The sequence below is a fragment of the Micropterus salmoides genome, unplaced genomic scaffold, assembly GCF_014851395.1.
Source record: "Micropterus salmoides isolate LMB-PRFRI ecotype aquatic unplaced genomic scaffold, ASM1485139v1 Ms_hic_scaffold_7, whole genome shotgun sequence".
In the NCBI taxonomy this organism is placed as follows: domain Eukaryota; kingdom Metazoa; phylum Chordata; class Actinopteri; order Centrarchiformes; family Centrarchidae; genus Micropterus; species Micropterus salmoides.
In genome coordinates, this window is record NW_024044459.1 from 26395171 (window position 1) to 26412378 (window position 17208).

The 17208-nt window shown below is 38.9% G+C and overlaps 1 protein-coding gene across 1 annotated transcript in view; it reads left to right on the top strand.

The window, feature by feature from the left end:
• Nucleotides 1-16824, top strand: part of sv2ca (synaptic vesicle glycoprotein 2Ca) — a 34632-nt gene extending 17808 nt beyond the window's left edge. Inside the window, exons 3-13 of the mRNA XM_038702432.1 lie at nt 1375-1555; nt 2718-2869; nt 8889-9022; nt 9533-9622; nt 11527-11637; nt 11766-11854; nt 12284-12448; nt 12611-12744; nt 12964-13170; nt 13386-13545; nt 13641-16824. Coding sequence (XP_038558360.1) covers nt 1375-1555; nt 2718-2869; nt 8889-9022; nt 9533-9622; nt 11527-11637; nt 11766-11854; nt 12284-12448; nt 12611-12744; nt 12964-13170; nt 13386-13545; nt 13641-13824 — 1607 coding nt within the window. The 3' untranslated portion in view covers nt 13825-16824. The remainder of the gene's footprint in view (nt 1-1374; nt 1556-2717; nt 2870-8888; nt 9023-9532; nt 9623-11526; nt 11638-11765; nt 11855-12283; nt 12449-12610; nt 12745-12963; nt 13171-13385; nt 13546-13640) is intronic.
• The last annotated feature ends 384 nt before the right edge of the window (nt 16825-17208 follow it).

Sequence of the window (17208 nt, forward strand, 5' to 3'; positions counted from 1 at the left end):
GTGTGTGTGTGTGTGTGTGTGTGTGTGTTTGCTTAGATAAAAAACATTTTGAATGATATCAGCACTTGCATCTAGCAGTCTTTTTAAAACAACATCATCACCTGTAAGTGTATCATTCCTTGTGGAGTCAGTCATTCAACATAACTCCCACTTCACTAATGAACAATCAGCGATAACGGAGGCACAAGCTTAATGTTGCTCCATATTTTAATTTGACGCTGCACCATTTGCCAGCGGAGGCACATTTAGAGGACACGATTCCTTAAACACTTCTTGGCTGAGAGTCAGTGTTGGGTGGCTTTGACTACTTAGGAGGCGATATTTTCAAAATGTCAAGTTCCCTTTTACTTAGGAATTTTTTTAATGAATGGTGATAGTACGAGAATAAAAACCGCAAATCTGTGAAGGTTATCAGTTCAAACCCTTAGCAGGGAGTGAAAGTGGATCTTTCTTAGTTGGTCTTGCCCCTGTGTCTCTGAGCAAGGTATAATTGTACTTACGTGGCTGAAATGCTTTGTAAAAATGAATAGCTGTAGCAGAGACCTTTCTGTGAATCTCTCAGGTAAATCTGTAACTATTGACATGTTAAAAGCTGTAATCAATATTTTTATATTTAGAATGGATCACATGAGCACTTTATGTGAAAGGTGTAGCTCGTAGTGACTAACCTCCAGACATTATCTGGTTATCCTGCTATTATCTGCAGTTCCTTTCTGCTCTGTGGAGCTTCACAGCATCTCATTGTTTTGGTTTTCATAACTTTACTGTTCTGTTTCACTCTCACTGCTCTCATATTCAGCCACAGTGGACAGTGAAAAAACTCTGCAAAATCTCCAGTTCACACAATTAGCAGCTTGTATAGGAGTCCGATACTTCCCTCAGGAGTTAGTGCAGACCATTAACAGAGCTGGAAGTAAATATTGGATGTGCCAGGTGGCCAATACCTGCTGGATGTTAAAATAGGCAACTGCTTGCTAAGTTAGCCACATCAACTTTATAACGGGATAATATTTCAGTGTTGTGTTCACAGCTTGTCTCTGCTGCCCCCAGGTGGCCAAAAAATCCATTATTGCACATTTAAAGTGATCCTAAAGAGCATGTATCACTTCATGAAGATAATTTAGGAACTCATATGTGAAAAACAACTGTGGGAGGTGACTCATTTATTAACTTACAGATAAAAACTGATGAGTGGACTGGCACCAAATCATCTCAGTCAACTGACCATTGAGATAAACTCCCGAAATATTATATACAAAAACATGCAACCTCATACAAACATCTGCACATGCAGAGATGTGAGGTGATGTATGACATTCACTTGTATATTAAGATAAACAAAAATGAAACCCCTCTCTCCCCTTATATTTCCAGGCAGTGTTGTTTACTTGGGGATGATGGTTGGAGCATTCTTCTGGGGAGGGATGTCTGACAAAGTGGGCCGCAGACAGTGCCTCCTCATTTGCATGTCCACAAATGGCTTCTTCGCCTTCCTGTCATCTTTTGTCCAGGGATATGGCTTATTCCTCCTTTGCCGTCTCATCGCAGGCTTTGGGTAAGTCTGAGATGTGGAGGTCATTCTGGGGCCGATGAGAATGGCAAATCATCATTTAAATTAACTGTGAAAGGTCAAGTAACATGGTACACTACTCTTTCTTTGGCAACAGAATGGTCACACTATTTGAACAAATATAGTATGTAATACCAACAGTAAAGAATTATTCTCTGAGGCAAAATCTGTTTGAGGAGTGTTTCTGTCGGCATGTCTCTTTTCCCTTCTAATTATTACTCCTTTTGTTGACTTCCACTGAATAACTGGTGAAGTTGTTGAAAAATGCTGAAAGCAACTTCCTTTAATCATTACTTAAAGCCTGTTTCTTGAATCTTTTATGATAAAGTGTTCACTATGTCCATCTGTCAAGTTTCCTTTCCAGCTATATAAAAGTAATTTTCTCCACTTCTCTACTGCTCCAACGTAGAACAGTAAAATCTATTGACAGTCAAAGTGTAAGATGTCATAGCCAATTATAATCTCACTCCATTAATAAAACTTTGGTATACATTCTTGCAATCTTAAAATTCTTGTTTCAAATGAAAACTCTACCAGAGAAAGCGTCATCCTCTTCCTGCACAGAAACATGGTTTAGACGTTGATTTATTGTATCCTCTTCTTTGGAGGTGTCACTGTTCCTTTGAGAGCTAATTCAGTAATTGCATCTGCATCACTCTCCCCAGAGACCTTCAGAGTAATTGAAAAGGCTGTCCAAACTGCCAATGCAACCCATGCCTCTGAATCATGAGGAACTGGTGCTGAAGATTTGTTTTTCTGTATTATGTTTGGGAGACAAATATGCTTAGTTGTGCATATTTTTTTGCCTCCTTTGTAATCTTAGCAGTAAGCCTTCAGTGTATTATGTTTTAATAGAAAACACCCAAAAAACATTTTACAGAGGTAAAAAAGTTGAATAAAGTGTATTAAATTTTAAGCATATAATCAAATCACAACTTCATTGGCAATGTTTGAGTTGCTCTTCAACTGGAGGTAAAAAAACAAGCCAGTAAGTGCAGACATTAAGACAAAGCATGTAAAAGATATCATGATTGCAACTATGTAAAATATGTAAAACACAAGGATTAATAAAGTTATATTTCTACCCTGGTTTGGGTTCCAGCTGCCTTACTATCACTAACTTTCCCATTCTCTCTGGTTTTTGCAGGATAGGAGGTGCTGTGCCCATCGTTTTCTCCTTCTTTGCAGAGGTGTTGTCCAGGGAGAAGAGAGGAGAACACCTCAGCTGGTTGTGTATGTTCTGGATGATAGGGGAGATCTATGCATCTGCTATGGCCTGGGCCATCATCCCACACTACGGTGAGTTTATCAGCTAGAAAATATTTTAATTTGCACTTGCTGGGCTTTGGAATGTGCTTCGTAATAATAAGAAAAGGCCAAGTTAAAAAGCTAAATGTAGTGAAAGTCTTAACAGGATTATGTTTAGTAACACTGATGAGAAACTTGGCAAAGTGACTTTATGCTAAGCTCCTGACTACAGGTTAGAAAACTGTAAGGCTAGTTGCTAGTTTTCCCTGCCATGAAAATCAATCACTTAATAGCTCTGAGTGGCTGCTGGCTGGGAGAGGCAGAGGTTAAGAGATTAATACGTATGGATACCAGAGAACAGGCGCATGCTGAAAGGTTGAGGGTGGGTGTGTGAGAGAGAGACAGCTGTGATTTATGACAGTACTGCACATATCATGTAAATAAACAAAAAGAAGGAATGAGCTTTCCGCCTCTTCTTCTTCTTGCATTCTTACCACTTCTTCCCTGCTTTTTAAAATCTGCTATCCCTTCCTTTTACCGCCTCCTCTCTCTTCCTGTTTTGTACTCGCCCCATCTCTCTGTCTAACTCTGTCCTTCCTTTTATTACCTCTCCTCTCTCTCCAGTCTCTGTCTCCACACAGTGTTCTTCTTGATCAAGCATAATTAGGTTTTTCTCCTTGCTCTAATAGGACAAAGCTACAGCTAGAGGTGATTTATGGCCAGACCATGCTTTAGCCAACCTGTGACGTCAGTGAGAGGGAGATAGTGTGTGTGTGTGTTGCTGTAAGTGGCATGGATAATGTTTTACTGGGCTACAGCCACATACAGGTCTTCTTCAAGGCGCATTGAACGTAATAACATCTGACATTGTAAGAGGTCGTTTGAGTTGAGAAAGGCACATGAGAACATCATATTGTTTCTCATTAAGAATAAAGGACTAGACCCGCTTACATGGATGTGCAGAAGCATACTGGCAAAGGACTCAGAAAACCCTCTGAAACCAGAACAAGGCTCCATGAGGGAACTCTGCTGTCAGATCTGCTGATATCGCATTGAAGGGATGGTAGAGGCATTACTTTTCTCTTATTCCCTCTTACTCTCACTACCACTCTGCCTCTCTTTCTCTGAGAGGGATCTACGTGTCTTGCATACATACTCCAGCGCTCACCAATAGTTTTTATGTTTTCCCTAAAGTGCTGCAGTGCCTGCACCCAACAGCGCTAAGATGTGTGGGCAAAAAATGCCTCCTGCAGTGATACCTTTACGTCGTTCAACGAAGACATAAAGGTATCACTGATGGGTTATGATACAAGTTAATCAACACAGGTGTATAATACAGCATTGGAGCTCTCATTTATCTTCTCCGCTCACTGACTCCTAATGTCTCCCAAAAGCCCCCTGCCAGACTCACAGCTGGGGCCCTGAAGGAGGTCTGCTCAGATCCTCGTCACACTGATGGGAGAGTTTGAGGAATTTCTTTGCTGCCAAGAAGCCTACCACTAGAGCATCCTCATTAGACTGCTCAGATTTACAGATCAAACTTTAAACACCATCCACTGGATCATCTATCTATCTATCTATCTATCTATCTATCTATCTATCTATCTATCTATCTATCTATCTATCTATCGGTCTGTCTGTCTGTCGTGGGAGCAGCGTAGCACTACTGACTCAGTCATCCATATACTTAGACAATTATGTACATAATCCCTGTGATGAGATTTACAATGGCATGGGTGAAACACAGTAACCCTCAGGGGCAGGAAGCCACACTACATTTCTGTAGAAAAGGCAATCACTGCTGAACAACTCCTTCCCTCTCTCTCATTGTTACTCATTCTCTTTCTGTCTTTACTTCCTTCTCTCTCACTCTGAGTCACTCCAGACGTACACACACGCACTGAAAAACACACACACACACACACACACACACACGCACGCACTGAAAAACACACACACACACACACACACACACACACACACACACACACGCACGGAGACAGACAGGGAAATAAATAAAGGGACTCAGAGAAAGCGGGAATACACACCGGCGAGACGTCGTCTACAAAAGTAATTACTCCTACTGCCCAACAGACACTATGAGAGTGAAACCCAATCATAGACAGCTAATGTGTGTTGTATCACATATAAGATTGTTACTGAGCACAAAGGCTGAACTTTAAACTGGTCAGTGAAAGCATTTAGTAAGTAATGCTGTATATTCCATTTATCTTGCACATTGTATTGTGTTCTGTACATCAAATAATGCACTGTTAGCAAATATAAAAACATTTATTTCTTTATTTCTATTTCCTTTTCTAGTTTCTGCTTTACATTTGCCCCCCTCGAGCTGATTTCTGCTTTCTACAGAGACATATTCATCTCTCTGGTCTCTACTGGGATGCATTTGCCACTTATGACAGACGCCCACCCCCCTCTGAAAATAGTTGTTTTTAGCAGTTGATATGCATTGCTTTCAAAGCTGGATTTTAATATGCTGTGAGATTAATTCCAAGCAGCCTTTTTCTGGAACAACCATTAGCGTTAACCCCCTCAGCACCCCCTGACTCCCCTCCCACGCCTGTTGATGGATAATGGTGCTATTCCCTTTGGAGCAGCATCTCCATGAGGCACGATCTGTCGAGAAACGTGGGAGGTCACGACTGACACTGCAACCCCTTGCTGCGCTTCCACCCAAAAATTCGAAAAATAAAGTCAATGAGAGCCCAAAATACAGATCTACATATACAGTACATTGTACTACATTTTTGTGATTGCACCCTGGCTCATTCTGACATTACAGTACAGTACATATACTTAAATTCTTTCCCTGAGTTACCATCATGAGCATTCCTTTCTGTAACTTTTACACTCTGCTCCACTGAATGGTTAAAAAATGCTTAAAAATAAGTGCTTAAGGAAAAGGAAAATGTATGATGTCTATCTATGTATGTACATTTTTGTATTTACTTGTGTATATGTGTGGGTGGGAGTGTGGCTTTATGTTAGCTGTGTCAGTGTCATCTACAGATGGTAATTTTTGTTTTCGTGCTTTTTCTTTGTTAATGCCAACTTTTATTTCTGTATATGTGCATGTGCATCTCCCCCTTTGTGAGAGAGTATAAGTCCCGCGTGTGCGTGTATATGTGTGCATGTTACAATGATTAATGAGTCTGGGAGAGTGCCTGTGGGCTGAAATCAGGTGCAACAAGATTTAACTTAGCAGAAAACACTCAATTCCTTTCCTACACATTCAATTAACCCGTCCCTGTGCACTTCTCCCAGCTGCCTCTGCAGAGCCATTCATCTCTAAGCTTGCACATCCCTCCGCTCTGCCTGCGGAGTGCTCTCATTTAAATGCCATCTTTTATTTGCAGACCCTTTTTGTTCGCAGTATGAGATTCAGACACACAGTAACATTTAGAATCAGCCTCTCAGATCAAGTAGCCCAGTCCCCCCTCTGATAAGGAAGTACGCTAGTGCTACATCTAATATTATTTAGTCACTGCTTCCTCAAAGCATCTCTTTGAGACTTATTAAGTAATCATAATTTGCTTTTATTATACCCATGTGAGCTGAAGATTGGCTAAATAACCACGTGCAGCTTCAGATGGCATATAATTCAGCACAAGAACTGAGCACTTATGACAACAAATATTAGCAAGAAATATTAATATTAGTGAGACACCGACTTTTAGCTCAACAAAACAGAGTAAAAGCCACATGGATCAAATAATATAAACATTTCATGAAACAGGGGTTCAGGTCTGAATATTACAGTTTTTCTCAGTCGCTTTGGTGCATTTGTCAGATCAGAATTGAAATTCTCAAAACTAATTGTTCAACCTCCACATCATCTCGTCCCTTGTGCACATCATAAAAGCATTTTCTCATTGTTTTGAACAAATTGTGAATGACTTGACACACTGATGCAAATGATTATGTACGATTGTCTGCTGTTTCCTACATTATCACTTGCTTATGTCCTGCTGATCACAATGAATTATACCAGTCTCTGTTGAATAATCTTACCCCCCAAAACATCAAGGCATAAGTTCATTGCATTAGTCACTTAAGTTAAAATACTTTATTCATATCCTTTGCCTACAAGTATATACTGTAGCTAAATGAAATGTTGTTTCTTAAGGACCATAAACAAAGTAAGAATAGACCACAACAACATCACAATAGCAACACTCCATACCAATACTCAATATCAGTAAACAGTAACAATAACAAAACATAGTGAGCAGTAATATATGTATATATATATTACATAAATAAAACAAATGTTTCCCCTGAGAATGGGATAATTCATTTTCTCGTGATCACGGGATAACAAACCATAGCTGAATACAGGGACTGGCAGGTTCTTTAGGATAATTTCAAAGCAATTACCAGTGTCACTGGTTAGTTCAGTTGGTAGAGCACAGGGCTCATCAGGAAATGTGTAATGTTACATGGATTCCCCTGAATGAGAAGGAATTTCCTCTGCCTGGGAATGATGGGGAAAAGTTCATAAGAACTTTGTTGAAGAGGATTATGAAAAATATTAAAAAGAAAAATTTTGTCTTGAGCACACAACCTTAAACCTATAAGTCCTATGCTCTACCAAGTGAGCTAACCAATGATACAACAAACCACACTATAATTACCATTATGGTTATCTCGAAATCACGAGAAAATGTTGAGTAAAACAATATTTGATTAGGGCTTCTGTATATATATATATATATATATATATATATATATATACACACAAAGGTGCTGGTCATATAATTAGAATATCATCAAAAAGTTGATTTATTGCATTGTGTGCATTTTCATCTGAGTACACTGTTATATTGACAAGATGCCTAAACATTTTGACTTGCTTGTTCATAAACAAGACACATGGACTTCTTGTTCTGATGGCAATGACAAGTTTAATGACATAAAGATTTGCTTTTGAGAGATAGACTAAGGATTTTGAGCAAGTTATGGGCTTTTGCAGGTAATCCACTGTGCCGTTTGTACTACCTGTTTCGAGAAATGCACTTACTGTTTTGCAAATGTTAAGGATGATTCGAGAAATGTACCAAAGCGACTGAGAAAAACTGGAACTCTGAATGATACTTAATACAAACAAGTACAAAGTAGGCCGTAATATGTTAAATACTAGACAACACACAGCAGGACAATGCAAGTTTCAGATTGTAAAGAGAAGTAAAAGTATTTTACTACAGAGAAGTAAAATAATATTGATGACAGTGGTAATAATGCAAATATCAATCAATTTAATGTTGCGGGGGGCTGGAGCCAATCCCAGCCGACATCGGGTGAAAGGCTGGGTACACCCTGGACAGGCTGCCAATCCATCGCAGGGCCACACATAGACAAACAACCAGTCACACTCACACTCACACCTAAGGACAATTTAGTGTCACCAATTAACCTAGTCCGTATGTCTTTGGACGGTGGGAGGAAGCCGGAGCACCCACTCAGACAACACTCAGAGAACATGCAAACTCCACACAAAAGGCCGGGGCAACCGGGGTTTGAACCCCAGCCTTCTTGCTGATGGGCCACAGTGCTATCAGCAATAATAATGATGATGATAATAATAATATGTCTAATAATAATAATTATAGCAGGGTTGTGGAGCAGGAACATGGGCGCAGCAGATATTTTCCACAGGTGATAATATTTACCAAAAAACAGAGCGATTGCTATTGTTTCTCCGTATCTCCTGGACATGTAAAAATTAAGCCGCTAAGTTTGCAAAGCAACAACAACTTTATATCGTGTTTACATTATTTGGTCTACCCTCTGTTATGATGTAGTGGGATATAACGAACATTTCTATTCTGATGTTGGATAATCTTGATGACATTGTTCATTTAATATTTGTTTTCTATTATGTTTTACAGTATTTGTGGATTTCAATTAGTCTTATACTGCTGATCTTAACTATAACAGGTTTGGTTTATTTAGTTCACTAGTCATTAGTATTAAAATGCATTCACCTCCTGTCATCCATCTGTATCACACGTGACTGTCATTGGTGTTGTGTCGTTGCCATCGTTTACAGGTTGGAGTTTCAGTATGGGTTCAGCTTACCAGTTTCACAGCTGGAGGGTGTTTGTGGTCGTCTGTGCCCTGCCCTGTGTGTGTGCTGTGGTGGCGCTTACCTTCATGCCCGAAAGCCCTAGGTTCTACCTTGAGGTAATGTTTTTCCCCCCTAAGTATTACAGCTCAAGAAATGTTCATACTGAAACTGTTCTAATCTCTCTTGAATCTTTAAAGTTGCCTAATGGTGCTGTGTCATTTTCACCTACTGTCTGCACTTATCAATTTCACATCTGACATGTCTAGATTAATATGTCAGGCAAATTGAGAGTACTTGAAAATTTCCCAACAGATGTTCAGTCAGACCTAACAGTGTGAGTCATCCAAAACTTTTGGAGGAGGCCTTACATGTGTCTGCAAAATGGAAGCCTGGAGATCCGTGACAGTAGGTTTGCTGCTGCAGGATAATTACCCTTTGAAGTAAAGTGAGTCACCGTTGTCGTGACTCTCATCATTTTGGCCCATCTTAGAGAAATCAAAGGAATGTATTTATGTACAGTATATACGATTGAGACTGCTGCAGTCCCTGAGTAAGCGAGACAGGTGCTGATCCCATGAATTTATCTTGTCTTCTTTTTTTCCTCCCTCTCGCTTCCCTCTTGTCAGGTGGGGAAGCATGATGAAGCCTGGATGATCCTCAAACAGATCCACGACACCAACATGAGAGCGCGTGGGCAACCGGAGAAAGTCTTCACCGTGAGTGTTTGTTTCTGCTGTGCGCTGTCTTGGCTGGGTTTCCTGATGCTTAAGGAAGCAAAGAGGCTTATATTCTGCCACCGCTGGGACAGGTTTTAACGCTTTCACCATGCAGGATCATATCTGAATTATGAAGGTTCTGAAAGCTGTTTTGTGTCACTCAGGCTTATTTGCTGCGTGAGCTGCACTTTGGGAAAGCCTCTTAGTCAACACTTTTCTTGAATTGATCACGTACTGTAATACTCACTGTTTACACTTACCTTTTTGATTCTGATTGGATTTTTATTACAGTTATTAAATGCTACAAATTGGGGGACAAGAAAATAGAAAACCAAATTGAAATTAGTGAAAAAACCACAATATTAGTACTATCCATAATATTGCTGACATAATGACAGCGATTATTATTACCTAACTTGAAACATCATTGAGGGATTGCCCTCATTTACAATATTGTCCAGTAACAGTTGTAAATGATTCAAAAGATACAAAAAAAATTAAGAATATAAAAACAACTGCATTTTTTCTCACTTGCTTTGGTGCATTTCTCGAATCATCCATAACATTTGCAAAACAGGAAGTACATTTCTCGAAACATATACAACAAACAGCACGACACAGTGGATTCCCTGCAAAAGCCCGTAACTTCCTGAAAATCCTTGGTCTATCTCTCAAAAGCAAATCTTTATGTCAGTGAACATGTCAGTGCCATCAGAATGACAAGTCCTTGTGTCATTGTTTACGAACAAATTACTCAAAATGTTTAGTCATGTTATCAACATAATAGTGTACTCTGTAAGTGTTTTCTGATGTAAACTATGGCTAAGGTTTGAATGACAATGATTGGAAATGCACATTGCTGCACTTTTTTTGTATGGCATGTATCAATTTCAACAGTACAAAATTATACATTGGATGAGATCAGACAAGATTCACATTTACAAGTTTTCGTTTTTTAATGTAATTTGTTGACATTGTGATGCAGAAAAGAAAAAGAAAAGACTGTTTTACATCACGGCATTGACAACTGAAGAAATTACAAAATTAGAAATGTAAGCATGTGAAACACTCCTTAGGCTGATGTTCCTGTCTGTCAGGTCACAGATTCTCATCCACATCACAACGGCCATCTTCTTCAATTACAGTAAAGAGACATTTACACAAAAAAAGTCTAATAGACATGTATAGAAAATGTGATTGATAAATATAGACGATCTATCTCTCTCTTTCTCTCTCTCTCTCTCTCTCTCTCTATATATATATATATATGCAAGCATGCACGCACGCACACACGCACGCACACACACACTTTTACTTTGATTTTGACGTGTACAGCCATTTTGTATGTAGTGACTTATGCAATGAACATGTGCCTGGATGTTTTGGGGGGTGAGACTATTCAACAGAATTGAATAATAAAAACAGAGAGTATAATTCATTGTGATCAGCATGACATAACCAAATAATAATTAGGAAACAGCAGACAATTGTGCATAATCATTTGCTTCAAAACAATGAAAAATTGCTTTTATGATGTGCACGAGTGACGTCACAAGTGACGAGATGATGTGGAGGTTCAACAAGTAGTTTTGAGAATTTCAATTCAGATCTGAAAAAATGTACTAAAGTGAGTGAGAAAAACTGTAATTACAAGTTTAAAGAGTACTTTGTAGAGAGCTCCAGGTAATCGGAGCATGGAACTAAAATCTCATTACAAACTTGAGGGACTTGCAGAGGAAGCTAGTCATTAATTTGAGCTTGTTGTGGTCCAGAGAACCAAACTAGTATAGAAGAGATATAAGATGACAACTTCCCAGTAAGAGCCACTGGACTGTGAACGGACTGATCACGTCTCAAGAAATTAATTTACACCTATTGTGTTGTACTGTAATCATCATACCCAGGTAAACAGAATCAAGATCCCCAAACAGCTGGATGAACTGGTGGAAATGGAGTCAGAGACTGGCAACCCAGTTTCCAAGGCTTTCTTTAGGATAAAGGCTGAAATACATGGGGTAAATATTTGTGTTTTTATTTCAGCAGAAGCCTTTTCTTATTAAGAAACTTATTTCTGTTCACTGATCTGATCCCAAATGTGTCTTCTGATCAAATCAAGTACAACAAGTCCCTTGTCTCTTTTTAGATCTATCTGAATCTCATGAAGTGCTTCAACTACCCTATGCGAGAAAACATGATGCGACTAGCCATAGTGTGGTTCACACTGTCATTCGGGTGAGTGTCTTTCTGATGTCATTTGTGCCATAGAAAAATCAGACATGACTTTTTTCTCCTTTCACATAATAGCGCTAGGCAGTCGGGCTTGCGGCCACATTGCATTTCTGTCATGTTGATCTCTCTGCTGTGCAGAAGTTGCATGGTCCCGAAATCAATCTCAGTCTGTGGATCAATACTGGTCCACTGGTGTCTCAGTGGGAGCAGAGATAACAGTGAAAGTGGCCAGAGATTTAAAAACACCCTGAAAACACTCTTTAAAATCAAACAGAAACCACAAGTGTCTCCTGTTCTTCTACTGTCTCTGACTGCACATTTGAGAGAGTATCTATACATGTTTTTGCCAGGTCTCAGTCTAAAATCCACATTCTTTGTCTGATCAATTGATTCTCTTCATATCCTGATATGGCTGTATCCTTCTGGTTGCAGGTATTATGGCCTGTCAGTCTGGTTCCCTGATGTTATCAAACACCTTCAGGCAGATGACTATGCCTCCAAAGTGAAGATCCACGACAATGAACGCATTGAAGACTTCACCTTCAACTTCACCCTGGAGAACCAGATACACAAAAATGGTCTCTTCATCAATGACCGGTAGGATAAGTCAACTTACCAGCAGGGTTTGTGGATACAAAATCACAGGGTCCTTATAATTACACATATCTGTTAAATATAAACAGGAAGATTAAGGTCTAAAATGTTGCTGTAGCCACTATGCGTGAATATTAAAAGCAGAATGTAACTGTGCTTCTCCAGATTCATCAATATGAAGCTGAAATCCGTCACCTTCATTGAATCTACCTTTCGGAACTGCTACTTTGATGATGTGACATCGGTGGGCTCCTTCTTCCGTAACTGTACTTTCATTGATGCTTACTTCTTTAACACAGGTGAGATATTGGGATTACAGTTTCTTGTAGTCTTACTTTGACATGAATACACAGCCGGAGTGGTACGTTTTCTGATTCATCAGGCATAGCCCTATCATGGCGAAAAAAAAACATTTTCAAACAGTTGTGAGACAAGAAAACAATATAATTCTTTGAGATTGGCTCTGTTTTATTATTGCAAAATTTTGATTATTTTTTATTTTTGTATTATTTGGGTAGACATCGATGAATCCAAGTTGATAGATGGCACAGAGGTGATCAACAGCACTTTCACCCACAACAAGATGGGATGCCAGATGACGTTTGATGATGACTACAGTGCCTACTGGGTTTACTTCATCAATTTCCTGGGGACCCTGGCTGTTCTTCCAGGCAACATTGTGTCCGCCCTTCTCATGGACAAAATTGGACGTCTGTCCATGTTAGGTAGGAATGGAGGATGTTTTTGTGTGCACTTGAGTAATTGGTTTTCACACTGACTGTAGGATGTTGAAATGATTCATGCTATGTGTGTGGCATCTCTCATTGAGTGTGAGAGGCAATTTTTGATTATTTCCTATAATTTAGCTGAACATTATACAAATGAATGCCATTTGCACTTTACAACTTTTGCCCTGTGTGTGTGTTTGTATGTCCATCAGGTGGCTCTATGGTCCTTTCAGGCATCAGCTGTTTCTTCTTGTGGTTTGGCACCAGCGAGTCCATGATGATTTTCATGTTGTGCCTTTACAACGGCCTGAGCATTTCTGCCTGGAACTCCCTGGATGTGGTCACAACTGAGTCATTCCCTACTGTCAGGAGGTGAGGAGATAAACAATAGATAAGTACATGCCATGGATGATTCAGTCAATTTTAACGCATTTCTCACCTATTGTCATCGATTTTTCTCTCCCCAGAGGAACAGGTTTTGGGTTCTGCAACGCTCTTTGTAAGCTGGCTGCAGTCTTGGGGAACCTGATTTTTGGTTCTCTTGTTGGAATCACAAAGGCCATCCCGATCCTCATGGCCTCGTCTGTGCTCGTCGGGGGAGGACTGGTTGCTCTCCGGTTGCCTGACACCAGGGCAAATGTCCTCATGTAACACCAGCTTGGTGTTTATCAGCTAGGATAGCCTGGATAAAACCTGGGTGGGTTCAAGAGGAAGCCCAGGGAGTGTTGAGCAAGGAGTGCAAATGGCTTGGTTCAGACATATCTTAACACTTTTAATCACATTTTGCAAAAGTACCGTAGGTAAAGCCGGATAGTAACCGACCTTTTCCCAGTGTATTTTACTTTTTTCATACAAATAAAAATCATAAAAATCCTGGTTAGTCAATTCCAAGCTCTGCTTTCACATGACAGAGCTGAGAGTTTGCACAGATTTTGGTACTGAGACTTTGGTGGAGTTTTGTTCAGTGACTGGCTGCACCTTCCAGCTGTAGCCATAACCTTGTGTGGAGTCACTGCATGGTTATAGCTCAAGGCTTTTAATATTGATACAGTCTTATTAAGACATGCCAGATGGGGAGAAAAGTGAAAAACAAGCTGTAATGAGCACAGCCAGCCTGCTGTGTGACAACGTAGGGAATAGGTGATTAGATGGAGTGGTCACACGACACAGCTGTATGACAGCTGGCTTGCACACATAGACAGGACATGCTGTTGACAGCGTGCGCAAAGTCAAAATACACAACTACATAAGAATGAACATGAAAGAAGAAAGAACATGTCTTAAAATGGACTGCCACCACATATACATGCATTTCATTTCATCACTCTACACTTGCACCTTCCTGTACACACAATACTGTACTTTGCTCAACATGACATTTACTCAGACGGCTGCAACCTTTTCAAAGTAGATAATTCACATAGGACACCAAGCCCTTTGCATTACCTACCCAACCAAGAATCAAAAAGGCCATATTGAAAAACTGTATTTTCTTATACCACTAATTGTACGCTATGTTGAATCTGAGGCTTGTAATTTAATTTTCTGCTGCATCATTGTGGAAGTTGGAATGATGAAATATTCATTTTATCCAAATGTTGTTACTCCAGGTCCTCTTCCATGTGTTGTCTCATTGATCAAAGACTCTGTCATGAGCTCTCCTTCTGATTTAGCTGTTGATATTGACATGTCATACAGCTTCCTTTTAAAAATGCTGAATGGCCTTTTTATAAATGTGCCTCTCCTTAACTGGAGTAGTCTGCCAATAGTCATGTAGTGTCCAACGGAACAGACAGAAACTGAATAATAAGTAAAGGGATAAAATAATCATGGTGTTTTTGTGTATATATGTGAAATATGTCACCAATACAGTATTTTATTAGGGTGTAAACTTCATCTCCTTTGTTAAACATTCCTGTTTTGATAAAATGTTTATTTTTGTGACATATGTCGCCTCCTCTCCTGAAAAAAAAATCCATTTGTTACTGCATGTAACAATGAATCATAATCTGATCAAATGGTGTAAATGACCTTGCATGACTACAAAGTAATAATGTAAAGAACATCTACCTCTTTATGAGGACTAATTGGTGCCACCCATGATGTCTCCTAAGGAAACTTTTGGCTTTTTTGACCTTAAATCTTCTTTGATCTTAAATCATCTGGGAAGACTTAAACCCAAATTAAGTTTGCATTTTTGTCACATTTGAAGTTGTGAAACAAAAACTAGATGATACAGTTGATCTCAGTCATTTGTTGTGACTTACCAAGATTTTTGTCTAAAATCTAGTTTTGCCATAATCTTACTTGAAAACATGACCTATCTTGTAATAGTTATTATGTATCTTGTCTTTCAACATTGGAACCTCAATGCATACCGCAAAAGATAGTGAGATTAAGATCATATTGTTATTTTCAAAGTGTTAAAATACTTCTAAAAATTCAAATTGGCATTTTTCGGCATATAGCTGACATAATAATTCAGTTACTCTCAGTCTTATTTAATTTGTGGATTGTATTTTCTGTGGCTAACTGCCTGTGTTCTCCTGCTTTTCTCTGTATTTGTGGTATCTGTGATCGCAGCGTAGAGGTAGTGTGCCCTTACACTGCAGTTCAGGCTGTCAAGGCTACTCAACAACAAAAAACAACAACAGTGGTACTGTACATGTGCATTCATTTCCATGGAACCAACTTCATCTCAGATTTTGTAAAATTAGTTGGAAATACATAATGAAGTGTGCTGCTGTTTCGCAACAGATATTTTTTGATGACATAATTTAAATATTTTTGAAAAAAATAAATGCACTGATATAAAAAACTTATGACTTTTGCCCAGCGTCAATCCAACGCAGCTGACTGTTGTCAGTGGCAAGAATAACAAGGATTGAACTGTATGGTTTCAGTCTTAAAACCTTAATTCGTGGCAGATCTACCTGTTGTGTTATATTGGGCAGAAATTATATTGCTGTTATGTTTGAGGTATTTGGGGTATTGCTTATATGTACTGTATTTACTGTATGTGTGTGTACGTGCGTGTGTGTATACGAGAGAGTACTGTATGTGTGTGTGGATGCATGAGTGTAAATAATGTACATATCAAAGCTGATATTGGTGGACTTCTGGGTTATATGTGTATAAGCTCCTTGATCAACTCATGTGTCTCCTGCTTTGTCCAAGTCCATCTACTGTATCTGTGTTGTACTTCTGTGTGTCCTTGGCGTTAAGCCCCCATTCACCTGCTACTCTCTGTGTGCGTATGTGTGTGTGTGCCAAACTTGCATGTATGTAAGAAAACTTCTGTTCTTTTGTGCTCAACTTTGTGTTCTTACTGTAAATTCCTCTGGCGGAAAATGATGGCAATATTCAGATTTTTGTTGAGGAAAAATGTGAATGTATCACTCCTGTAAGTTCTGTTCATCCATTTTATGGAGGTAAGCAAATGTATGTGGAGAATAAAGTTGTGTACATTATTGTGTATTGCCTGCCAGTCATAGGGTGACTGTGCTGTATGTTCAGAGGTCTATAAGTGTGAAAATATGTGAAGAAATAGTTGCCAAATGATGCCCTGTGAATAATCGTAGAAACTGGAAAGGCAGGGATTGCAGATTGTGTGGCTTTTGAACATATATACAATAAAAAAGTTATGTTCTCTAGAAAAGTATGCTGTGCTTTTATTTCACAACATTTCTCTCAAACCTCAAAAAATGAAAATTGATCTCCATTATCTCGATATATTAAATTACAGCACTTTCATTTCATTTATAATAATAGTAGCAATAATACACTTTATTTACACAGCACTTATCAATACAAAGTTACAAAGTGCTTTACATGATCGAACAAAGATATAAAACATTTCAGGACAGAGGCCATAAAATCAAGCAATACCATGATACAAAGTTAAAATTAAATGAGATTCACACAACAGTGATGACAATAAAAATAAACAGTTGGAAACAATTTTGAAATAGAATTATTATATTATATATAAATTATTAAAATGCTTTTTAAAAATATATTTTTAAAAAGCATTTT